The sequence below is a fragment of the Heptranchias perlo genome, chromosome X (assembly GCF_035084215.1).
Source record: "Heptranchias perlo isolate sHepPer1 chromosome X, sHepPer1.hap1, whole genome shotgun sequence".
In the NCBI taxonomy this organism is placed as follows: Eukaryota; Metazoa; Chordata; class Chondrichthyes; order Hexanchiformes; family Hexanchidae; genus Heptranchias; species Heptranchias perlo.
Genome location: NC_090370.1, coordinates 10,603,737 through 10,630,875, shown reverse-complemented (window position 1 = coordinate 10,630,875; position 27,139 = coordinate 10,603,737). Strand labels below are relative to the sequence as shown.

Genomic DNA, 27,139 nt, shown 5'->3' with positions numbered 1-27,139 from the left:
ATATTATTTTCTAAAGAAATCAGAATGATAATGAATAAACCATCCTGAAGAAGCTATCAAACTATCATGGGGCAACCTGTAAGCACAAAACTCTAACATAAGTATCTTAGTCTTGGTGCTACACACTTGGAGACAAATAGTTAATGGCACTCAGTCATGTGACATGATCATCCCAGGCCTCCAATTGGCAGCCCAGCTTTTGGTCACTAGATAAACTGGAGAACCTTTCAGATTTCCACTAGAAATGTAAGAACATGTAAATCACAACACTTAGACCACACAGAACTGGATTTATAATAATAATTATTAAGAATAATATGTACAGTATTGCTTAGAGGCTGAAGGCCTCAACTTTGGCATAGTTTAAAAAATAGTTTTTAAAAAAATTGAAAAATGGAATGAACTTAACAGATTTTTACAATTACAAAAGGATACAGTTAACTACAAGAATGTAGAGTTTGGAACGGAATGCAATGGTTAAAATACAAACTAAATACTTCATACGTAATACATACCAGAAAGACAAGAAAACAAAATGGCGACTGTGTGGCTTTGTACAAGGAATGTACGGATTATTTGAAGTCTATTGTCCACAGCTTACTTTTTAAATAATGACTACTGATGGGCAGACTTATTCAAATCCAGTATTAAAAAAATATACATATATATCCTGAGTCTACAACTCAGCATTTACTACTAAAATGTCACTGCCCACCACTCCCCCCCCCACAAATCTTTATCAGCTGTTCTGCTGGATGATGTCACAAACTAAACAAATAATGCAAGAATATTCAATCCATGACATCACTGGAACATTCCATTAATACATGGGGGAAGCAACATAAATTGAAAAAAAAATAAAACTGAAGGTACAGACTCAGAGTTTTAAACTTTTCAACAGTGTCATTTAAAAAGTTTGCTATTAGGGTTATTTCATTCAAAAATGAAAGGCCAACGAATCACTTTGAAATAACAAACACCTTGTTTTAAATAATTTTGTAGTCTTTGGACAGCAACTTTTACAAACATAATTTTAAAAAAAACTTTCCAATAAATAAAACTGTTTTCACACTGGGTTTGGGACACTGTAATCAGTGAACCGGTTGATAATACATCAATTCCCCATCGTTAGACTCAATCTCAGCCTCAGGAACCCATCAGTAATAATCGGCAGATTTAGGGTTACTGTTGTACACTCAAGTCATTCTGAAGCCCGACAGGGCTCATTACCATGGTGGATCAAACCTGGCTATGCCTGTAATAAAATTAGTTAAATTTAGAGACAGTGTCCATTAAGGAATAGGTTTGGGCCATTTGGGATGTAAATAGAGCTCTGTAATATAGCAGCACAATGGGCTTGGGAGAGGCCAGAGAATGAGTGAGAGTAAAAGTGAGAGATACACACACACACACACACAAAGAATCAGAATCATACACACATACAGACAGAGAGAAAGAGAGAGAGACTGAATGTGACCGCAGAAGAAAGAAATAGCATGCCCACTTTCAGGAGTCCATACAAGCATCAGGCCTTGCTTGATATGGTCAGGCTCATGTGTATTATCTAGATGAAGCTTTAACCTTTCACTAGCACAAACCTAGATTTCCATTTTAGTAAAATACACTCTGGGGGCCTGAAACAAACCTGTATTTTTGCTCACTCAATAGAACGAATGTTACACTTGAACAGTATTCAGGGAAAGAGCATTATAAGAGAACACCACATCAAATAAAACTCAGTGTCATACTAACATGTTCAGTAGAATCACATACAGCAGGGGAACAGTTATCTGATCTGTGTTTCCACAGGGCTGCTGTATATTACATGCCATAGTAGTCATGGTTACTTGAAGTTTTTTTTCTAAAATAATGAAACTGTAAGTGTTGTTGAATTTGTACAAGATACTGCTTAGGCCACCGTTGGACTTTAGTGTGCAGTTCTGGACATCCCATTATAGGAAAGATATTGGAGCCATGGAAAGAGAACAGTGAAGATTTATTAGAATGATACCAGGAATGCGATGTAATAGTTAAGAAGGATGGCTTGATAAATTGGTGCTTTTTTTCATTGGAGCAGAGAAGGTTAAGCAGGGGAACTGACAGAGGTTTTCAAAATTATGAAAGGTTTTGAGAGGATTGATAGTGAAAGATTGTTTCCACTGGGCCATAGACTATGTTTAGTTATCACTGAAAGAATGAAGAGGAAATTAGAAGAAATTTTTCCAAAGGGAGTTATTAGAAAATGGAATGTTTTACCAGAAGTGATTATTGAGGCAGAGTCTGTATCATTTAAAAGGAAGAGATAAAAGGATATGTGGAAAGAGCAGGAAAATGGGATTAAAGTAGATGGACCCAGTTAAAGAGCTGGCATTGGGACAGGCACGATAGGCAGAATGGCCTCCTTTGTGCTGCAAATGGTTTCAAGAGTGATATCATGCAACTACGCTTTAAAACCATGAATTTGGATTAGAACGCAAGGTTGATTTTAAAACAAGGTACCACACAAGATCATTGTGTTTTTTCACCTCCTCTACAAAACGACAGAAAACCGTAACACTAAATTGCATCTGAAATGCCTTATATTTACATGTAAACGTTTGATTCTTGGCCTTCAGTTCAAGACTGTAACCCTCTTTCATATGGAATGCATTCAATTGCCTAAAACAGGCTATTGACAGCTTCCACGAGTTTATAACATTTTCTTAAAATCAATGATATTGGAATTTCAACTTTACATTGTAAAGCACAACTTTGGTACTGCCTGATAAAATGAGAAACGGTCAGTTTTTTAAAATCGCTTTATACTTGCATTTAGAGCTCACCGATGTATATTCTGGGAACCATGGACACCAGCGAGAGCTGGAGGGGTAGCTCCACTGAGTGGAGTTTGGTTTTGATAACTGCACAGATTCAGTCAATTTTTGTTCTTCTGCTTTTCCCCCTCATTTTCCCCAACCCCCCCCCCCAAAAACACCAACTCATATTGAGGTACAGGTTCCTCTGGTACCTCACCCAAGTGACCCTTTCTTCATGCGCGAGCCTGAGCAGTGAGTGCCCGTCGGCTATTCAACCAAGGGCATAACAGCTGAGTCCGCCTCAGTCCTCGCTCGCCACCCAAGCAACAAAGATGCTCTTTTCAGCAGAGTCGACTGGATGGAGGTCAGGAACCAGCCCAGCTGAGATCAGCTAACTCAGCGCGATTCTTTGACCGGGCTTGTCACTGGTGGTGGTAGTGAAGGAGTAGTTTGAGGTGATGAACTCAGGGTATGACCCTAGAAGTGTATCACAACAGTTAAGGGTATTGGCTTAAGTGCAAATGTTCCTATAGTGTATTGGTACCCATACACTAAATAAATTTAGTGACAAATCAGAGGTCTTTCTTAACTGAAAACCATAACATTGTAAAGGAGTGTGTCTGGGTGTGTAAACAATATGTTAGTCAGTTCCCTAGACTGCATTCAGTTCCGTTATTTCCAAAGGGAAAAAATATGGAATAAGCGCCAAATTCCCAGATCTGAACTAAACCAATTCTGATTCCAGTTGGACGTTTCCTTCTCAATTCATCGGGCTCAGATTTAGTCAGGATTGGACTCTTAGGGCCAAGTACGTGCAACAGGTCATTAGCTTGTAGAAGGTCGGTGAAGCAATTGTAAACTCAGACCCCGCCTGCAATCTGAAAAACAGGAGCCAAAGTCAGGACTAAAATCCATCCAATGTAATCAACCCTTGGCGGAAGATTAACCCTTTGAGTACTGCAATAGTGATAAGTGAATGGATAACCAGGAATGGGCTGGATGTAAAACATGTAGATGCAGGTTGTAATCCTTCAGATTTTTCTGAGTGCCTTTAAGTGGCTGAAACCCGCAGTAATTACAAAAGTGGTGAAGAGCTTCGACTCATTAAGGAGAGGAAAATTTGTCCTTCTATCTGTTTCATGGGTCTAAAGTTTTTGTTTGTTGAATATTCTTTAATATTATGAGAGAGAAAATTCCTCCCCTTCACTAAAATTCCTCCCATCCTGAAAAAGCTGCAAGTCTAACTGGACTTTTTTCCCCCCCCGCTGGATATGATTGCCAAGAAAACCGAAACATTTAGCAATACTCAGCGGGCTAAACGTCTGGAAATGCTCCAAAGGAATTCCAAATGGGTTTAAAATCAATGCAAGAGGAAGATTATGGCTCTGACAAAGAAAGCAGCCACCATTTTTCTTTGGCAATAACAGATGCCAAAGTTTCTTTGGAGTCACTACAGAAGGCAAATTCTACTGTACAAAACAAAAGGAGTAATAATAGAAAAATACCTTAAATTAATTAAGACTACAAGCACAGAAAGAACTTCTTGGTTATGTGTCCAGGTAATACTGTTGTAGTAAAGGCATTCAATTTTCATGGGCTGTCCAAGTTTGGTTAGACAGACAACACTTCCCTCAAACACCACCCTCTCCCCCCACCCCAACCACCATTTTGAGCTTTGACGAACAGAGTTGGGATCTCAACTGCGTTGTTGGATAATTTCACTCGCACGTTCATTAAGCGATGAGCAGGTTAAGGGGATTGGTTTAAAAACATTTTTTTTCCCCTCAAAAAAAAAGGGAGAGGGTTCTCTCGAGATTTTTCTCCACATAACGCCATTTCTGGCATGCCCATATGTAGTGGATTAGGAAGATACATGTGCAGAAAATTCTTCATTTCAGGGAGTCGTTGGGGGCCAAAAAAAAATAAGTTCATCCCAAGATGCTCCTCAATTGAACAGTTTTGATAACACTGTCATTTTGGTCGCAGTTTTGCCAAGCTTTTTCTTCAGAGGCGTTTCCACCCGTGTCGTATCACCGCATCTGCGCGTCGGTACGGTTGACTTCTAAGATCTGTGGGAGACAGAAACCAAAGAGGAGAGTAAAAGCAATTGGTACCGATGACTTCGCTCTGCTGGTTGGGTAACAAGAGGCAATCAAGCGATAAAGCAAAGCAGCTCTGCGGAGAAGCGGGTCTGAAACAACGGCAAGATATTAAGTTACGTACAATCAAAATGTCGGCAAACAATAGCAACTGGTGCCTTTGTGCATATACACACACACATTTATCTAGCTAACGGATGTAAGTGTTGGGAAATGGGTGATTATTTCCAATGGGCTCGAAATCAGTGACAGCAGATATATAGTACAAACTGGGTGCAACGTAAGACTCCCCATACGTTGCACTTAAATGGTTCTCTTTTCCATACTCTTTCCTTATTCCTTCATAGTTTAGACGGCCAAAGACACACCATTAAGGAAGAGCTGACACCGCCAGTGCTGTCCTACCAAAGTGCTCCCCCTTCTGTTAGCAGAGTGCAATGGCATCATAGCTCAGCTACCTGTCCCCTATTGGATGGAAGGAAGGTTGCACAGAGAACAGCTGAGCAACTCCAATTTACTTTCTACTTTGCCCGATTGCTGCCAGAGCCACAATTCCTCCTTCACCCAGGAGGCAGCGATGGTCCAGGCAGACAACGTCGCGCATGGATTGAACCAACAGCAGCTACATTCATGCGAGCTTGGACTGGTCTTGTCCCCTTGTCTGTTCCCCTCTCAAGAGGCACGAACAATGTTCTCCATCTAATTGGCCAGGGGCCAGTAAAATGCACCCCACACCATGAGAGCAACAAAGGAGAGAAGGGGTGCCTCAGAATCAGAAGTCTCCAAGAGCCCAAAAACACACAACAGAAAAGCTAGGATATCTTCTGAAAGGCAAGAGATGTTAGCAGGATTTTTTTTCCTCAATATTAATAGAAAAATGAGGGTGGCCAGGGGATGGGGTTACTCTGTTGAGGAATTACTCCCCCTGCCTTTCCGTCTCCTTCAGCCCTATGGCAGGACATTTTTTGAAACAATTCAGGTACAATCTGTTCAACAAGTTCTGCCTTAATGTCTGACCACAAAAAAAATAATTGAGTTGGACTGGCAACCAAAAGCCACAATTTATCCCAATATCCAATCAAAAAGGGGCACACTTCAAAAACTCCTTTCTCGAAACAAGGTCGAGTAATGATCAAAGTTATCAGTTGGTCCCATCATCCAGGTGAAGAAACCAGAAAATCATGTTCCCGAGCAGATACTTAAAATCGCTCAAATGTGCAATGCAACCAGTTGGATCCTTCCTTCAACTAGATGACAGCTCAGTTTCTCCAGAGGGCACAGTGGGTAAATGCTGTGGTACTGAGCCACACAGACCAGGAAGGTCATCCAGGTTCAATCTGTGTTGACTCAGCTGACCTCAGCCAAGGTAAAAGTGGGAGCTTCAACATGGAGAAAAAAAAGTCTTGCATTTCTATAGCGTCTTTCATGACCTCAAGGCGTCCCAAAGTGCTTTACAGCCAATGAAGTACTTTTGAAGTGTAGTCACTGTTATAATGTAGAAAACGTGGCAGTCAATTTGTGCACAGCAAGGTCCCACAAACAGCAATGTGATAATGACCAGATCATCTGCTTTTTAGTGATGTTAGTTGAGGGATAAATATTGGCCAGGACATCGGGGAGAACTCCCCTGCTCTTCTTTGAAATAGTGTAATGGGATCTTTCACATCCACCTGGCCACGGTTTAACGTCTCATCTGAAATACAGCACCTTCCGACAGTGCAGCACTCCCTCGGTACTGCACTGGAGTGTCAGCCTAGATTGTATGCTCAAGTCTCTGGAAAGGGACTTGAACCCACAGCCTTCTGACTCAGGTGAGGTTGCTACCCACTGGGCCACGGCTGACACTGGACATTGGGGAGAGCAAAAAAAAAAAAAAATCAGCAAGGGTGATGTGATGCCCTCCACAGTCCAATAGCCTGACAACAATCAAGTGCACACACGTGAAGAAGGTCCACATGGGTGTGGTACCAGGCGAACAGTACCCCTGTAAGGGTCACTGTCCAATTTTTTTCCCTTGCTCCACTGAAGGCAAACAAATTGCCTGGGTGATGAGCCACTAAAGCCTAGTGTTATGATCAGCATGTGCCCATATACTCAGAGGAAAAAAACCATCTGACTGGAACAGTCATGTATTTGTTTTCAGACAATGGCACTCCTCTTCGAGGCAATGTTCATTGAAGTCCATAGCAACCAGTGAAACAGAGCCTGGAGCTGGGCTGCTCCTTATGGGCATTAAGGACTTCTTATATTTTTAAAAAACACACAGACCTGTGAAAGAAAGGAGTTCTCAGGATCATTTTGCAACTGCACCCTTGTTTAGGCGTTTGTTTAATTAGGGTAGCTCAAAATTCTAAAGTTTAGCAATATAAAATATAAAAAAGTTGAATATTTATATCAAAGCAGATCAGTTGACCTAGATTGTAAACTAAAAAAAATTTCAACGTCTTCCCTTAGCCTCCGCCCTCCATGAGGTCTCTTATTTGATTCTCGTTTCACGTTAGCATTTAACGGAGGGCGACAGATGTAAACGGCTGCAGCTGGCAAGCTTGCGAACGCGATAGTTTCACTGCTGTTGCCATGCATGCAACAAACTCTTACCCGCGTTGGAGAATTTGGAAAATTATGGATCATACTCTTCCCTTTAGCTAAAGAAATGAAGAAAATGAAGGTGAATGAATGATGGTGATGAAAGAGGAGAGAAGATTTTATGTTAAAAAAAGGGATGGGATTCTGACGTTCATCAGTTTTACCTGTAGCTAGAACTTCAGTCGAAGTGATGGTGCTGAAGAGAGGAGCAGGCAAGACCTTTCATAAATTAGAATAGCTTTTGCTTACTTTTATTGCCCCAGAAAAGGTGAGACTTGTCCATTCAATTAGGAGAGCAGCAAAGAATGATGAAAATGAATGTGGGAAAGAATGACTGGAAGAGCTTTGCAAAAATATTAATCAGAAACAACGCAATTCTCTGGCCGAATTGAGACACTTTGATTCTTGCCTGGTAGCTTTCCACCACCACACTGTCCTACAGGCAGCAGAAGATAACCTGGCTGGCAAAGTAAGGCTCAACCATTGTCAATACTCCTTTGCAACAGCTACTAAGAGACAACACTGGTTCCCCTTCCAACCCCCGCCCACCCCCCCCCCAACCCAACCCACCCCCAAATTAGGGGGACCTTGCATTGGTGTCTGGACAAGCCATTTTACTGGCTGGGTATATCCAGGTCTGAACGAATCCCTGCCTCAGCTGGCAAATTTGGGCCATCCCCATGTTCTACCATTGACGGTAAGGAGTTGTCTTCGGGAAGATCATGGGACATCATTTATAGGGAATTTAGTGAAGAAAACTCGCACAAGGGTTAATTAAAATGGATCATGTAAAACAATCATTTCCTTTAAGAACAGTAGAGACACACAATGAAAAAAAAAAGGATTATATAAACCTGTCACAGCTGTAGACTGTAGAGGGCACAAATATTAACAATTGGACTCCTCACACAATGACGTTTCACAGAAGAACCGGGAGCCACGTTTAGCGGTTCGGGCTGTGAAGGGCACACTCTTCAGCACTGCAGAAAGAAGATTGTGCAATAGAGAGAGGGGAGGAAGAGAGAGAGAGAGAAGCGGAAGTGGGGGGGGGGGGGGGGGGGGAAGAAAGAAAAAGAAACCACATCAAATCATAAAATGGAGAGGAGCCTCAGTATGCTCACAATGCAAAAAGCATCACATGCAATTGAAGGTGAAACCTTTGTCAGAACGTTCAGACCAGTCCATTATTTATTGGACCACTACCTAACCAAAAATACGCCCCAAGACTGGAACAGTCTCACTTCCTGAAAATGACTAGCCCGAGACGCTGCACTGGAATAATCCACTATTGATCCCAAGCAGTATCTTGCTTGAGGGCCATTCGAAGGAATTCTCCAATACACTGCACCCACAGAATGATGGGCTAGAGGTCTAAGCTCATGAATCCATGCGTGCCAAGCTCTAGATATCAATCCTGCCACTATGGCCAGTTGCCCACTGGAGGCCAGGAATTTCCACACAGGAAGAGAAAAATCCATAGCTCCTGGGAGTTTTAATAAAGCCCTTTCACTCCCTCTATAGATGCCAGGGTTGATCTCCCTCCTAACATCATTCCCTTGCCTTTTAAAAAAAAAATAATCACAGAACAAGAGAGGAGGAGGCTTCAATGCTGAATTTATACGCGTTTATATTACAAAGCCAGGTAGGGTTTGAACTAAGGCCCAGAGATGGGAGAAGCTACAAGTCTGCCTGGAGCCATGGGTGAAGGGTGCAAACAACGTATCTTGCCGAAATCCTCATCCATGCCGTTGTTACCTCCAGACTCGGCTATACCATTGCTCTCCTGGACGGCCTCCCATCTTCCACCCTCCGTAAACTTGAGCTCATCCAAAACTCTGCTGCCCGTATCCGAACTCACACCAAGTCCCGTTCACCCATCACCCTTGTGCTCGCTGACCTACAATGACTCCCGGTCTAGGAATGCCTTGATTTTAAAATTCTCATTCTGGTTTTCAAATCCCTCCATGGCTTTGCCCCTCCCTATCTCTGCAACCTCCTCCAGACCTACAACCTCCGAGATCTCTGCGCTCCTCCAATTCTTGTGTCTTGTGCATCCCCAATTTTAATCGCTCCACCATTGCCGGCCGTGCCTTCAGCTGCCTCGGCCCTAAGCTCTGGAATTCCCTCCCTAAACCCCTCTACCTCTCTCTCCTCCTTTAAGACGCTCCTTAAAACCTACCTCTTTGACCAATCTTTTGGTCACCTGTCCTAATATCTCATTATGTGGCTCGGTGTCAGATTTTGTTTCTAATGCTCCTGTGAAGCACCTTGGGATGTTTTACTACGTTAAAGGCACTATATAAAGGCAAGCTGTTACTGTGGCTGTTATCAAAAATTCAGAATCAAATATTTGTTTAAAAAAATCTGTTGCACATTTTAATTGCAGCATGAAATATAATTGACTGTCACCGCTTTGATATTACAAGTTAGGCCATTGATGTAGTCGTGCAACACGATATAGACTATGTGTAGTTCAAGTCGTAAAGCTGGACAACCTGTATTCACGTCATAGGAATGAACAGGCAGTCATAACCTAGAGTGAATACAGCAGGTGAAGGTTTGGACATTTTCAGTGCCTATCCACTTCAGGTATTCATTGAATTGGGAGTGGAAGGGACTGTACAAATTAATCAGGTACCATCCAACATGACAGAGGTTCCACCTTTCAAATCAAACAAAACTTAAAGAACCCTCACCACCCCCGCAATTACCAACAGATTACCCACTTTGAAATAACATCATAGATCAAGCACCAACACCAGGTAGTTAGCAGAGCCAGTATGGGAAAGAAACCCAACAAGAATGCAGACACCTCAGATGCAACATGGGTTATTCTTGCAGTCAGGGCAAAAAGAGAAGTTAATCTTCCAGTTCTGGGGCTTGCTCACAGCTGATTGGGATTTAAACCCTTGAGACACAGTTGGGGTTTTCCCAGGAGTTTCTGTATAGAAAATTTCAAAGACCAGCTCATCTGGAGGGCACCACTCTTTGATCTGTCATCTCCACAACTCTGCATTAAGCAGAACTGGCCCACATCTCTCAGTCTTGGTTTGGAGCACAGACTGGCAGTGAGAGGGTAAAGCTTGCAACTCACAAGAACAAGTTGGCAGAAGATCAGAAACCTGGATTAATGAACCAGGAGATGGCTTTCACAAACCGCGAACCCAATTTATTTGATCCCCCCCGACTAAAAATGTTTAAAATCGATCGGTGCCTGCCAGAGGCCTATGCTGGCATCCAGACCACATCTAGATAGTGCCATTACTATTAAAGCATAATATCAATAAATCCTTGGCCACGCAGTCAAACATTTAAACAAGGCAACTTGTTTGAGCAGAACAAAGAGGAAATCCCACCCAAACAAGTCTGTTAATCTTGGCACTCAAGTGATGTAACGAGGTCAAGTTTGCAGCAAGAAAATTAAGGGCAGTGGCTTCAGCAGAAGGGCAAGGAAATGTTCCGACAGCACAGCCACTCCCTGGAACTAGGTCAATTGTACGCAAACATGCTGCCCATCACATTGTATCTACAATTAAGGAATCCAAAAAAAAAATACAGGCAACTTTTATTTGAAATAGATCATCTGAATTATCAGGTAGGACATCAGGCTTGAGAACACTAAGGCCACTTCCACCAACCCAAAGATCCTCCCATTTAACCTGACCCATGACGTATTCCCGGCCTTTACCTGTGATAATGTCTTCAATGGTTCCATCTTTTCCTTCGTACACCGGTCGGTGATCTTTGACCTGCCGTCTCCGCAATTCGGCAATGAGCTCCTGCTGCTGCCGTTTGTTCCGGTGACACGGAGACTGCAAAACACAAAACCGTCTTTACTGAGGAGGAGTAACTGAATAAGCACGTGTCCTTTCCGTATTTTCCAGATTAATGCCCACAATACAACATCGATGTATATTGAACTTTGATTGGAAAACATGGCTGAAATGTAGGAAATGAAATCAGATATGTAGCAACTAGAGATCTGGGAGATTGAGAATTTGAAATAGTTGACAGCGATTATTTCAAAGCAGTGCAGCAAATCTGAATTTGCTTGAAGGTAAATTTGTAGTCTCTTTAAAGTAAAGAATTACCCAGACTTCACCACAGCGTTAAAGGAACATGGCACTCGATTACTGTTAAAAGTAAGATATTCAGTGGTGCTCACTAAATGATAGAGAGAGCAAAAAAGTAAGATAAACATGTATTCAATCTGTTCATTTCTAGTTACAAGTAAAGTGAGGCAATTGACCAACTGTTTGTGCTGAGTCAGCCATCGTAAGATCCTCCATTTTGAAATTAAGAGCTTATTTGGAATCCTGTGTCCAATTTGGAATGCAAGGAATCAATGTGGAAAACCAGTTGGTGGATTCACGCCTTTTATGCACTTTCCAGCAGGCGTCACTGGATAGTAATCAGGAGCAGGAACCCCAACTGGTTTTTCCCGCTTCCTAGCCCAAAGGCTGGAGCCAATTGTTTTGCTTCCCCCTCTGCTGGCCTCCTGCCGCCCTGGCTAAGATGAGCACAGGTCAAGGGTCAAAGTTGACACATTCCTGGTCTGCATGGCTCAGTTGCAGCTTCCTCAGAGCGAAGCTTTGAGATTAAAGTCAGTGTGTCACGTACCTTTTGATCCTGTTGAAGCTTGGCTTCCTGTGCCAGCATTTTCTCTCTCAAAGCTTGTTCCTGCTTTTTCCTCAGCTCATTTTCCTGTTCTGCTTCCTGGAAACAGATTAGAAGACGACACATTTAGTGTTTCTCTTTTTCAATGTCTCTTCTTACCTTTCATCAGCTGCTTTCTAAGCAGCTGCTCGTGGAGTGTACAGTAATGGTGGGGAAGTGTCTAATCTCTGCTCAGCAAGTAGCACAGCTGAGCTCATGAATTACCCATAGAATCTTGCAGCACAGAAGGAGGCCATTCAGCCCATCATGCCTGTTCTGGCTCTTTGACAGAGCTGTCCAATTAGTCCCTGCTCTTCACCCCACAGCCCTGCAAATTTTTCCTTGTCAAGTATTTATCTAATTCCCTTTTGAAAGTTACTATTGAATCTGCTTCCACCACCATTTCAGGCAGAGCATTCCAGATCAGAACAACTCGCTGCGTAAAAACATTTCTCCTCATCTCTCCCCTGGTTCTTTTGCCAATTATCTTAAATCTGTGTCCTCTGGTTACTGGCCCTCCTGCCAGTGGAAACAGTTTCTCCCGATTTACTCCATCAAAACCCATCCATAATTTTGAACACTCTTATCAAATCTCCCTTAACCTTCTCTGCTCTAAGGAGAACATTCCCAGCTTTTCCAGTCTCTCCACATAACTGAATACCTTCATCCCTGGTACCATTCTGGTAAATCTCCTCTGCACCTTCTCCAAAGCTTTGACATCCTTCCTCAAGTGTGGTGCCCAGAATTGGACACAATACTCCAGCTGAGGCCTAACCAGGTATACCCAGGTATAAAAACTTGTGTTCCACCATTCTGTGACAGTTGCATTGGAATACCCACAAGCTGTATGACTGTCTCCTCCTCTAACCCACACATCCTTAGATTAAAGCTACAACTGCTTGCAATGCAAGAACATAAAGATGCATGGCATTTCAGTGGTAGAGTCACCACGATTATGTGGAAGAAAGTCGCAAAGCAGTGCAAACAATCTTTCATTATTTACCGTCACAAGACGACGAAAACCTCTGTTACATCTCCCTTTCGCCTTCTCTTGTTAGTGACAAATGCCCCAATTTTCCGGGCCATTCTTCATAATTATAACCTCTCCTTCCTGGCATAATTCTACTGAATCTCTGCTATGCCCTATGTCTCTAACATCCTTCCTGTAATGGGGGGCCCAGAACTGTGTACAGTACTCTGTGGCCCCACCAATGTCTTGTACACATTCAACATCGAGTGGAGATATTAACTCCACCGGATGGTGAGGTACCATCATGTGTCTTTAGAGTCACAACATCCAGGGATCCGCATAGCTCTTGATTAACCCCCCCCCCCCAACGTTAATGGAAAGTAAAAGAATAAGAACTACAATCACCAGAATTGAATATGGCATCCAACACCGTTCATTAAATCATTTTACATAGAATTTACAGCACAGAAACAGGCCATTCGGCCCAACTGGTCAGTGCTGGTGTTTATGCTCCACACGAGCCTCCTCCCACCTTACTTCAACTCACCTTATCAATATAACCTTCTATTCCCTTCTCCCTCATGTGTTTATCTAGCTTCCCCTTAAATGCATCTATTCGATTTGCCTCAACTACTCCTTGTGGTAGCGAGTTCCACATTCTCACCACTCTCTGAGTAAAGAAGTTTCTCCTGAATTTTGTGTCTTTTTGTTGCATGTAGTTTGTATTTCAATGTAAACATTCAATGATTTAGTGGCGTGGTTGACCTGCGACCTATATTGGACACAATCCCATATTTATTACAGCATAATGGAGCTCCTTATTTGGTATAGTTCTGAGCACAGATAAGTAAAAGGAATAACTAACTTTGAGGTGAAGTAAAGATGGATTTTCAAAGTCAATCAGCGCAGCAGCTGTGTTTACTGAAGGAAGTAGGTTACAATTCTTTTTGTTAAACTGTATTTCAATTGTGAACGAGCACAAATTGCATGTGCTTCAAAAAATAAACTACAGACACACAACAGCTTGTTGTTTGATTCCTTGATTTGCTGAGGAAACATCGTACAAAATGTCACTTTCTACTCTCAGAATAACAAGCCCAGACTGGTGCCCCCTTGGCTCAGTTTGCAAGCGCACTGGCTAGTCTGTTACTAATGCACACATAGGAACAGGAGGAGGCCATTCAGCCCCTCGAGCCTGCTCCGCCATTCAATTAAATCATGGCTGATCTGTACCTCAACTCCAATTCCCCGCCTTAGCTCCACATCCCTCGATACCCTGACCGTACAAAAATGTACCAATCTCAGTCTCGAGAGCTCCAATTGGCCCCCAGCATCCACAGTCTTTTGGGGGGGGAAGAGAATTCCAGATTTCCTTTGTGTGAAGAAGTGCTTTCCTGATTTCACTCCTAAAAGGCCGGGCACTAATTTTAATATTGTGTCCCCTCATTCTTGAATTCCTCCACCAGAGGAAATAGTTTCTCAGTATCTACCCCATCGAATCCTTTGAACATTTTAAACACCTTAATCAGATCACCCCTCAAATTATCTACAGACCAGCAAGCTGTGCTCTGGGCTGAGTTCGCTGATCCAGCCAGGACATCAGTATGGGTGCAACAATTTACCAGAGCAACCCTGAGCGAGGGAGATGAAATAATAGACTGCTGACTAGTGAGTCCTGTTGGGAGGGTGCACACATGAGGGCTTCAAGAGAGGAGAGGATCAGGTTGGACTTTGATGCTCTCAACAGTTAAACACCCTGTTGACACTCACTGGCCGAGCTCAGACATGAAGGATGGCCATTTGGGCCAGTCGTTAGAGAGCGCCCATCGAGCCATATGCACCTCATGATTCAGCACCTTCAAGACACCCCCACAGGAGGGAAATTGGGTGGAGGAAAAGAGGGAGGGAAAACATTTACACTGTACGTGAGTCAACCTTTATAGTACCCACTGAGAACTGAGCGCAAACATCTAGGGGCAGAATTTCTGTGGGAGTTCTCCTGATCTCCAGTGATTTCAACGGAGATCCTGGAGAAAGGGGGCAAATGGCTAAAAACCGCCACTCTCTGCCCCCGTTTCTTCGGGATTTACGTCAGCCGATCTCCCACTGAAGTTACACAGAGAGATCGGAAGACCCCCCCCACCGCAGAAGCTTCACGCCCCGAATTCTCGGCCAAGTTTTACATCTTAAATCTGCTATTTGCAAAAGTGCTATCGCAGCTCTTAAAGGGTTAGGGACGCAGCTCATCTTACATAGAAAAGAAAAGGAGAGAAACACTTTTCTCAAATGGCTATTTCAAGAATCCTTAAGCCACAGTTGTACAGCACGCCAGAGACTTGCTGACTGTTTTATTTTCATGGACGGAAAGGCTGATGTGATCATCGTCCTGATTGAAAGTATTCGTCTTTTATTCACATCTGATGCCTTTATTGTTTCAACGAACGGTCCGTAAGATACGAGCAAGTGGGTGGCCAGCACCAGGTGGCCGTGGGAAGTTAAGGAAATGGGAGGCATCTGCTAAACAATGCCAGGAAGTGAATGGATTCATTAACTCCAGCCCTCACCATTCAGTAGCACAGTGCCCTTTCACAGGTAGCAATGGCGTTGGTCCTCCAGGCTGGGAACTGCAAGCAGGCTCCCCTCTACAGGGACAGTCTTACCAAAAATCAGCACAAGTCATTTTGGACAGCAAACGGCAAGTGACACGGGGAGGTAGGCGGAGAGATAAGTCTGCTGTCCATACCGTTCAAACAAACCTTGGCCGGTCAACCAAGGAGCCCCTGACGATATTCTGGGACTCTAATGGGTGATTCTGCCTCGTCCTCTCCTGTTTAATTACATAGAAGTTATAGTGGAGGAACAGGCCATTCGGCCCAACAGGTCTATGTTTATGCTCCACACGAGCTGCCTCCCAAACATGCAAATAGATTTGAAACATTCCTGGAAACTGTCACAACAGAAATAGTACTGATCCAAATTTTATCAGAAGGTTAAAGAATTTATAAAAAGCAGAATAACGATGGATTGCCATCAAAGCTAAGATTTTAAAAAAAATAATAGATGCACTTAACTCCTAATAACTTACGAGTAAATACACCACCTGATTCAATACTGAGCCATAGAGCCAGAAAGCGTCAAGTTCGATCCTTGCATTATGCCAAGTTAGCTCCTCTCAGCCAGGATAACAGTAGGGGGCACTACAGGTGGCCTTAATGCTTTGGGCATTAGACAGGGTTCCTGCTCCTGATCACTGCCCTGTGACCCCTGCTGGAGTGCGCATGCGTGGGCATTGGTTAGGAGAGGATTGGACGTGACTGCGATGCCCCCCTGGTCAAATAACACGGCAACACTTGCTGCCGAGCCGCACCAATGAATGACAGCCACGTGGGAGAGTGCTGGAGAGCAGCCTGTGCCCTTGCATCCACTTCCAAGCAAGGAGTCAATTCCTTCAGGACTGGAGGAGGACAAGAGGGGTAGGAGGGAGGCACTATCTTCTCATTTTAACAGAGGAGATTCCAGGCAGACTCAGTCTCAGCAAAGACAGACCATAATGTGGTTTAACTATTGATGAGTCATTTGTAAAGGTGAATGAAAAGTAATGTTTTTTTTGGACAGCAGACACCATCAGAGATGTGGTGTACAATGACATCACCCAGCATATCACTGCACCCCCCCTAGTTACTAAATGGGGCCTAAACGACAGGGCGAGCCAGCTGCTTTTTCCTCATTCCCCCTTTTTATTAAATTTAAACCTTCTGATGCCATTGGATAAAAGTAGTTTCAATATTTAATATAGATAAGAACTATGCAAAATTTTTTTAAAAAGCAGAGGGACAGAAGAAAGTCGTAGCCAAGGTCTCGTTAACTTCACCACATTATATTAATGGCCACTTGCCTCAAAAGGGCAACGTCTAGAACCATTGTGTCCATTCCCCATAACTATCATTTGAAGCTACAGGAATGCCAAATGGATGGAAAAGGGAAAAAAAAACAAACAGATCAGCTCAAAGATCTTACCCTGAAGGACTTGACAAACCGGACGAAGACTGGGAAGAACACTGATGGGGGCGTTGTCTTGGGACTTTCTCCAAAATACTCAACCACTTTATTGTACGCTTCCTGTACAGGGCAGAAAGGAAATTAGGTACAGTCTCATTAACCCTCCATCTTCACCAGGTTACAGTTACAACAACAGAGGCAGCTTTTTAATAGCAGCCATTTTTTTTTTCTTGCTCACGCTCTCTGGTGAAGGTTAAAGGTCAAAGATCAAACAACTAGGCGTAATTGCAAAATACCAAGAATTAATGACCATTTCTCTGCTGTGAAGGAACTGTTGATTTTAAGGCTTCCTTTCAATTTCTCCCTCACTGAGGAACACAGATGATGTTCACTTAAAAACTTGGCTGTGAGTGGGGGAGTCCTCTGAAGTCTGTAACATTTTCCCACACATTCCATTTTATCCTGGTCTCTTCCCAACCTTCAGAGAAGGATTACACAAGGATTCACCAAAAAACGCAGTGCACAAATCACAGGAGACGGTACACTCCCATTTTACAATTAATTTATGTATCCTGTACCCCGGTGCAGTTCAGTGAATTAATGTTCAATTTGTACCTTAACTCTTTAAAGACAACTGCAGAATTTTAAAGGCAAAATCATTTAGAATTCTGTAGCACAGTGCCCACTGCCTATAGCTAGGGTTGCCAACCCTCCAGGATTGTCCTGGAGTCTCCAGGAATTAAAGGTTAATCTCCTGGACACTGCTGCGAGCAACACCCAGGAGAAAAATCATTGGGACGTTAAAAAAAGTGTTATTTTCATTTTCGTTGAACACTTTCATTTATTCGCTATAAAAAATAGTGGAGATTGGAAAAAAAGGCTGTTTGACTGACAGTCAAGAATCTACCAATCAGGTAAGGAAGAGTCTGTCCGCTTTCCAATTGGTGCGTGCAAGGATGGACGTGTCAGGTGACCCATGACAAGAGCGTGGGGGTGGAGCCATTGGAGACGAGAGGTCATGTGATGAAACCTCCCTATCTCTGCAACCTCCTCCAGCCCCTACAACCCTCTGAGATCTCTGCACTGCTCCAATTCTGGCCTCTTGCACATCCCCGATTTTAATCACTCCACCATTGGCGGCCGTGCCTTCAGCTGCCTAGGCCCTAAACCTCTCTACCTCCTTTAAGACTCTCCTTAAAACCTACCTCGTTGACCTGTCCTAATATCTCCTTATGTGGCTCGGTGTCAAATTTTGTCTGATAATCGCTCCTGTGAAGCGCCTTGGGACGTTTTACTACGTTAAAGGCGCTATATAAATGCAAGTTGTTGATGAATGTGTCCAACCAGAGTTGGCAACCCTACTTATTGCGGGCGCGTTGGTGCCAACGCGATTTGCCCGCTATACGTGTTGGATGGTTTATCCCCTCCATCTGCAACATTTGTGAGGTTCAGAATTGAAATATCAATGAAATAGATTTAATGCTAAAATCTCGACAGCTAAGTATAAAAAAAATAATTCATCAAGATTCAACTATTCCTTTGCAGAAATATGTAACGATTTTGGGTATTTTAGAATTTTTTTTGGTAGGTGTAGTCAGAAAGTTGACAAATAAATGATCAGTGAGGTACAGTTGTAAGGATAGGCAGTGCATTCGTACTACAGCGGAGATGAAAGATTATCCACTGGCCACTTTGTAATTTTTGACCTGAAGGAGGGGCTGACCAGTGCAAGCTGTCACCCGACACTAGTTAGAGGTGATCACGTACACAAGGTAATTGCACCTCAACAAGGTGCGAGCTACTGAGGGAATGTCTGTTTCTGCCCAAAATATACGGTGCACTTAACTTGCTGTAAGCTGCAACTTAGTAATAGACTATAATAGAAATGGAAAATGGTTGGTACTTTTTGGCCGATTTAAACCTGGCCGGTTTAAGTGGTGGTTCTGTACATACAGAAGCACAGGCACTTGGTCATCGAGTGTGCTTCTCTTGCAAGTTGTCCTTCCGGTCATGTGATCATAAGATAGCTACAGATGAGGAAGGCCAGCCTAGCTCACCCATCTAGAAACAACCCACAGCCGTTTCTTAAACGATTCCAGAACATTTGCCTCCACTGCCCTACCAAGCCCAGAAGTCCACTCCATGTGTTGATCACACGGTGAAGAAAACCTTCCTGATTATCAGTCCTAAATTTGACGTTTACCAGTTTGAACCTGTGTCCACTTGTCCTGCTGTCACGGTCTAATTTGAAGTAATGTTCTAGATTTAGTTTTTCCATACTATTTCCGATCTTATGTACCTCTACGTGTGTCAGTTTGGCTCAGTTCATAGCACTCTTGCTTCTGAGTCAGAAGGTTCTGGCTTCAAGCCCCATGCTGGAATTTAAGCACGCAATACAAGATGATGCTCCAGTGCAGTACTGAGGGAGTGCTGCACTGTCAGAGGTTCCATCCTTTAGATGGGATGTTAAACCGAGGCCCTGTCTGCCTGTTCAGGTAGATGTGAAAGATCGCATGACATTATTTGAAGAAGAGCAGAGAGTTCTACAGTGTCCTGGCCAATATTCCGCCGTGACTTCTTACCACTAAAACATTAACTGGCCATTTATCTCATTGGTATTGTAGGAATTGTGCTGTGTGCAAAATGGCTACCTCACATTTAGCTACATAACAATAACCACTGGACTGCAAAGTAATTAGCTGGAAGTATATCGATTTGATACATTTGAGAGATGTGAAAAGGATGCTTTCTAAGTACAAATCTTTCTTTCTATAAGGTTCCCTCTCAGGCACTTCCTTAAGTGTCTCCAGTCTTTCCTCATAACTCAGACCTCTGACACTCCGAGCCCTTCTCCAAGCCGCCTCCAGGGCTTGAATGTCTCCCTCATGTCTTGTTGACCAAAATGGGACACAGGTTTCATGTTTTCTCTGTGACTGGAAGGGGAAGGGGTGGCGGGGGTGGAGAGACGGGGGTACATGATGAGAAAACAAAACTTGAAACAACTGTAATGAGGACCAATGGCTCAGAACAATAGACCCAAGTATAGAGCTCCATGGGAATGAGCCATAGACGAGTTTCAGGTTCAATCACCCATCAGTGCTGAGTTAGCTGATCTCATTCAGGGTGATACAATTGGTCTCAGCATCCCTAGGCTGGAGAGAGAAAAAAAAACAGCCAGGGTCCCTGCTCCTGGGCATGTGTGCATGTATACATGGGCGTAATTGCAGATATGGGTGTGTGTACGCACATGCAAGGGAGAAAATTGCTCTGCTGTTAAGTAGCCTACGGATTCCTAGGGTTAGAATTTGGTCCAGGCCTGTCTCCGAATTTTGCAATGGGACCAACACTTGTGCAGATTGGGTGCAGACCGTCCCATTGCTAAATTGGTATGCTTTGCGCCTGTTTTACGCCCGATAAACGGCCGCAACGCCTAGCAATTTCTACCCCCTAGTGTTTAAGTTTGCAAATAAAGAACGGTCGCATGAAGAACAAGTAGTGCAGCAGAGGGTGTCCAACCCATGGAGCTGTATCCCATTGGTTCAACTCATTTGGGAGAAGAAAACAGCAGAGTGCAAATAATTTACAACGGGTCGTATGAATCCTGAGACGGAATTACAACTTTGCAAGAGTTCGTTGGTATTTTCCTAAATAACATGTAGTAAATAGAAGATACCCAGGAGTGATTATCATCTAATAACCATATAGAAAAGTTCAAGTGACATTAAACTGCAAAACTGAAGGGCAGTTGATAATCATCATTCAAAGAAAGAAAGAAAAAGGAAAGATCTTTTACGTCCACTTGAGGGGGCAGATGAGGCCTCCATTTAGCATCTCATTCGCAAGACCCCACGATGAGATTGGAGTCTTAGCACTCCTGATACCAGTTATTTTCATGATCTATAACCTGTTACAGCATGTAAAGGACAATAGATCCATTGGAAAAAAAACAAGCTCACTGCTAACGAGTTTATATTTAGGGCTCGTGTTGTAGCTGACCTGAAAGCCCTTGATTTAGTCACTGGGTGCAAAGAATAGAAAAGCAAAGCTGTTTAAACGACAAGCTAATTTGTACCAGATACAGAGAGGAAAGCTCGGTGATGCGTTCTACTTGCCTGTGCAGTTTTCGAATCTCTTTGAAGTTTTTCCAGCTTCCCTTCATTTTGTGACAGGAAATCCTTCAGCACCACATTGTGGTCATGCATACTGCTCTCCCGTTTGACCAGCTCCATGTTGTGCCCCATCTCCTTTATGTCCAATAGGACATTTTCCAATGACACTGCAAGAGGAAATGATGTGAAAAGGTCATTGAAGTACCCCGGAAGCGGTCTCTGTCAATGCACCCTGTTGGCAAATAGAATCATCACAAGACTGGAGAAAGAGGTTTTTTTATACTTATTAATATAATCTATTCTACTTTCTGTGCAGTTCTGACAATGGCACTCAGGATAAACTGCCCAAAGTGACTCATCCTCTGACTTCCCCTTCTTTTCGAAAAACCATCTAAATTCCATTTGGCATCAACTTCTCTTGGCACAGTGAAATTCGAATGAGCCCAATGTAACGGATCGGGGTATGGTGCCATGCCTTACGATTCCATGGCACAGCACGTTGAAGCCCCAACTCATTGTGGCACCAGTCCACCAGGACAGGCAATCATACACCCTTCACCCACACCAATTGTCTCCCAAAGGCACTGGGGCGGACACACACAAACACCTTCTAGCAGTCACTGGGTAGGGATCAGGAACAGGAACCCTGGCTGATTTGTCCCTTCCTTCACTCAAGGGGCACTGAGGTTAAATGTAGCTCCTCCTCTCCCCCCCCCACCCCCCATTGCCTTGGGTGAGATCGACTACCTCTGCACAGGCTAGAGATTGAACCTGACACCATCCTAACCTACGCAGGGCAGAACTTTCACCCACTGAAACATTGTGGTCATTTTCTAGACATACATTACAACAAGATCTTTGTTACTTCAGAGTTTCAACATGCCTTGGTGCAATGTTATGTCTGGAAGTCATTTCTAGATTCTGTTCTTGTTCTCTGGACACTGACTGCATTTCCTCAGCCCTGAGTTCATCTCTCTGGAGCCAAATATATAGTATAGTCACCCAAAGCCAGGATAATTTTTCAGTAAAATGATGCTCAATTCCATTTACCCTCCATTTCAGTGTTAGTACAGAAATGTTTCTTTGGGGAATGTCATATGTAGAAAGCATGACCAACAGTGTCAAAAACTCAGACACATCTCAAAAACAGGCCTGAATTGAGGCCTACGAGATGTGGAACGCGGACAACCAGACACTGGATTTGAAACACTGATGTCTGCATAAAACACAGGTAGTTGGCATGTATGGAAGAGGATTAGGGATGGGGAAAAAATGGCTAGCGTGATAGAGGATTAACAAAGGGGCTGCAAAATTCGCCCAACACAAAGAATAAAATGGCCAAACACATCAACAATGGACACTGCCAAAGTGACTGAACTTGCTGCTCACATCAGGTATCCTCTATAACGGAAATGAAGGCATCAAACGTCTTCTTCTGGGATCTGTGGTGGGAATAGCTCTGTATGGAGTCTTTAGTTAGCCAACCGAAGCCAATCTCTCGTTTACATCGGACAAATTGAGAATAGGGTCGGAGAGCCCCACTGCTGACACTAACCTGCCGCAGCTTTCTCGATGAAATGCAGCTCACTCCAGAAGGTGGCGATGTTCGAGTACTTCTTCTTTACCACGATCGCAATGTAGTGCAACAGGGTCAGTTTGCGATCAGTGGATTTGGTGTCCAAGAGCTGGACAGGCGAAAAAAATTAAAATCAGAGAAAATCATTTCACCTTTAATTCATCATCCCCAGTCATCTTTTTCAAACATTGTCACTCGTGACTCATATTAAATTACATACAAGGCATCAAATTGAGAAAAAGCCAAAAGCAACCCCACACTTTACAATCATTTACCCCTCATGCCAAATATGCTCCCCTCCTCAAGGGATGCTGTCCTACAAGCAGGCCATACTTACCTCATCCCAAGTAGCCACCCTTTCTGTGTGAGGCTAGACATTAAAAGGCCGGTTTTCACTCCCCCTCCCCCCCGCCCGGCTAGACAGAGGTCAGAGTGTAAGATGAGGGGAATTCAAGCTGCATTCCCGTCCCCATCATTGTTACTTGCCTGAATTCGGGCACAGGAAGGCCGCCTGCCCCAGAAGAGTCAGGGCCTAATTTAAATGGCCGTTTCGCATCCCAGTGGCGTTACTGCCAGAGAAAGCGAACGGCAGCAAAGCGTCAAGGCCACAGGAGGTCCTGGAAAGTGTTTTTTAAAAAGGATCCTTGTGGGCCAGGAGGAGCAAGAGTTCCTTGGGCCTCCCCTGCCCCAGTCTTCCCCCTCCCAATCATGGACTTGCTGACTTCCACACCCCACCCCCCCCCCCCACCTCAATCCATACTTGCGTTGCTGGGGGACCGTTTCCGTGGGTCACAAGAGATGGACTGACCCTCCCAACTACACCACCAATTTTGAACCCTACTTGCTGGCGGTGACATCGACTCGTCACGGTGGGATTTGAACGCATGACCTGTGGGTTGCTTGTCGAACAGCGTCATCAGCACCAAACCCAGCAACAACAAAATGTCAATTGAGAAATACAGCTCCTTTAATCAATAGTGGCTCATCTTAAAATGGAGCCTAAATCTGATAAAGGGAGATACTTGCTAGAATCCTATGTTCCTTTCTCGAACTGAGGCTGATGCTTAAAGCGCCAGGCGCCATAACTTGACTGGAACGGAGCCTCTGCACAAAGCTTGAAAGCAGTCAACACAAGAACAAGAAAGGGCCAAGATACACCAGCAAGTGCACAGGTATCTCCCTTAATAAAACTTTTTTTTATTCGTTCATGGGATGTGGGCATCGCTGGTAAGGCCGGCATTTATTGCCCATCCCTAATTGCCCTCAAGAAGGTGGTGGTGAGCCGCCTTCTTGAACCGCTGCAGTCCGTGTGGTGAAGGTTCTCCTTGTGGGCCAGGAGGTGCAGTTATGTAGTAAGTCAATAAAATGTCCTCCCCTCCCCCCCAAAACCCACCCCCGCCTTTAAAATATTTCCACTTTGGAAAAAAAACATATTCGACATTAAAAAAGACATTATTGTTGCTATAATCGCACTGCCCTCTTGTGGGGATTACAATCTGAAATGGGAATTCCCTGTGCTAGGCACCTGGCCAATCCTAATAGCGATTGGTTGCTAGGGTGGTTGCTCTGGACTACCAACAACATTGAAAGCTGAACTAAGGTTCAAACCTCCCGAAATACCAGTTTCACTTTTTTTTTAAAAAAACATACTCTCTGAATAAATGACTTTCCACAAGTCGGAATAACATGATGTGAATAATTTGCAAAGATCGCGGAACACTTAACCCTTCGGACTGGAGCAGGTTCAGCAGCTGCCAGACTTCTTAGGCCGGTCAATTTAGCTTTCAGCTCAAACGCCAATGTTGGAAGATGTGCTGATACTTAAACCTACTGAGGTATTAGCAGGAGCTTTATTACTGCAATGTAAATCCTACAGAATTCAAATATATGCTTCAAAATACAATCGTGAACACTTTATTTCTGCTCACCCACTATTTTAATCTCTTTATGGCAAAGAAATGTTCCTGCTGTCTTCGTAAAGAGTTGGAACCCTACAGGTGGCTGTGGGCTGAATTCTGATATACAGCAGGCTATATTTAAATCTTTGGTTTTTCAGCTATTTTAATTGCTCACAGCTACAAATTTCCTCCTTCCCCTCCATCAAGATATTAGTTGACCGGTAGCATCCCAAGGTTTGGCAGAATTATTGTGGCTTTCAATATTTCTGTACTAACAGGTTTCTTTTCAAAAGGAAACATTGCTTAAGACAGGCACAGCAGGCCAGGCTCGGCCTTCATCTGTTTTAGGCCCGGGAGTTTGATTCGTGAGTGTACAGTAGGCTTTGAATCCAAGAGCTGGATTCAGACAATATTGACCAATGCAGTTGAACTTGTTTGGCAGAAAATGTGCTTGGATTATGGTGGCTGCCAGTAGGAGATGACAAATCGCCAACTGGCAATCTCGCAAATTATTTAAAATAGGCCGCGGTTATGATCTTGAGGGAAAATAAAACACTTTTGAAAATATTTTACACAGAAACAGATTTCTAAAAAATGCCTTGGTGGAAAGGGAGAAAAAAAAACTGAATGCTGGAAATCTGAAATAAAAAACAACCTGCCTCTCACGTAACTAAATGTCTCCGGGTACTTCAGAGGAGATCTTGGGCACCAAGTAGGAACAGGAGGAGGCCATTCAGCCCCTCGAGCCTGTGTCGTCATTCAATTAGATCATGGCTGATCTGTATCTTAACTCCATCTCTCCGCCTTGGTTCCGAAACCCTTTATCAACAAAAATCTATCGTTCTTAAGCCTTGAAAGTTCCAATTGACAATCAGCCTTTTGGATGAGAGAATTCCAGGTCCCCACTATCCTTTGTGTGAAAAAGTGCTTCCTGATTTCACCTAGCTCTTATTTTAAGATTATGTCCCCTCGTTCTTGATTCCCCCACCAGAGGAAACAGTTTCTCTGGATTTACCCTATCGAATCCTTTAATCATTTTAAACACCTCGGTCAGATCAGCCCCTCAACCTTCTAGATAGGAGAATGGAAAGAAATTACAGGAGGCAACTGAAGGTGTAGTTGAAAAGGCTGAGAGGGCCTAACAGGCCAGTTAGAGAAAAGAGAGGTTAACATTTCAGGTAGGCCTGGACATAAATTCTATCCCCAACACACCAATCTGCCTTTTCCCCCTTCAGATACTGTGCTGTGTACTTCCAGCATTTCCTATTTTGTTAAACCGCTAAAATGCACTGATCACAGGCTGAAATGTTGGCACTGGACTGGCTGCATTTTAACACTCAAGTGCATGAAATAAACAGTTGGGGAGAACATCCTGTTTAGGTCAGTAACGCTACAGAACGCAAGGGAATGGAATGTGATTTTGATAAACTGAGCTTCTATATTTAGACCAAGTTATGTGTTATGTGTTTGTCCAGAGACAACTAATCCTGGGGCGGGGGGCATTGGGGGGAGGAAATCAGGCAGTTACAAGACTCTCTTTTTGTCTCTGGAACTTGGGTTTAAGTCCAGCCCAGTCTGGCCGATGCAAAGATGACTGGTGCGACAAATGAGATGACCCACTAGCAGAGGCCCTCCTCTGAGAGCACACATCGTTGGATCAGTCAGTGGAGAGACCGCTGCGCTCTCCGTCGAACCCGAGCAATGGCTGACCCAGAATACCCACACTGTGGGCTAACATTCCACCACTGCTGTCTTTCACCGTGAGAAGGGCTCGTATTTTAAGTTCAGAGACAGCCAAGGCCCTACAATGCAGGACATGGCCGAGATTGCAAAGAGTTGGACGGAAGACGAGGGAAGTCAAGATATAGGGATTAGGGTTAAAATTGATTTTGAAAAATGCTGGTTTGGGCTGCTTCAGGGTTGCCTAAAAAGAGCAGGCCTGCACAGGCAAATTAACGATTAATAGGCTTTATTTTGTGGAGGGGGGGCACACTCAGAAACTACCCTTAAAATATATTACCACATACTTAATAAAGAATATCCGAATGGAGGATCTTACACCAATATTTAGAATGAGAGGCACCATCAGTACATTACCCTGTGGAGACTGTGAATGGGATACAATACATACCAGGTCCAGACTCTGCAGTTTGAAGCCATACACAGCTCCTCTTTTACTGCTATTCATGTAGTTACCCAGTGCCAGAATAATCTGGAGGGGAAGAAGGGGGGAGAAAGACACATTATTGGATTCATTACAAAGAATACGGGCTTCATAAAAGACAATTGTTTTGTATAAGCTACAGCAGCATTAAAGCAACCTGTGATGTCAGAGTGCGGTGTGAGTCCACTGTTAGTACACACGTCCCTTTATGGGACAGGCGTACTGTAGGCCAGTGATACTCGTAATACAGACACTCGCGGCCCACTACCCTTCACCTGTGGCTGTCG

The 27,139-nt window shown here is 43.7% G+C and overlaps 1 protein-coding gene across 1 annotated transcript in view; it reads right to left on the bottom strand.

Moving 5' to 3' along the window:
* Positions 1-286: 286 nt before the first annotated feature.
* The window catches only part of LOC137307264 (formin-like protein 3), a 145,097-nt gene continuing 118,244 nt past the window's right edge, over positions 287-27,139 (bottom strand). The window contains exons 20-26 of the mRNA XM_067976697.1: positions 26,820-26,900; positions 22,770-22,899; positions 21,218-21,381; positions 17,124-17,225; positions 12,101-12,196; positions 11,169-11,292; positions 287-4,864 (exon numbers count right to left, since the gene is read on the bottom strand). Coding sequence (XP_067832798.1) covers positions 4,800-4,864; positions 11,169-11,292; positions 12,101-12,196; positions 17,124-17,225; positions 21,218-21,381; positions 22,770-22,899; positions 26,820-26,900 — 762 coding nt within the window. The 3' untranslated portion in view covers positions 287-4,799. The remainder of the gene's footprint in view (positions 4,865-11,168; positions 11,293-12,100; positions 12,197-17,123; positions 17,226-21,217; positions 21,382-22,769; positions 22,900-26,819; positions 26,901-27,139) is intronic.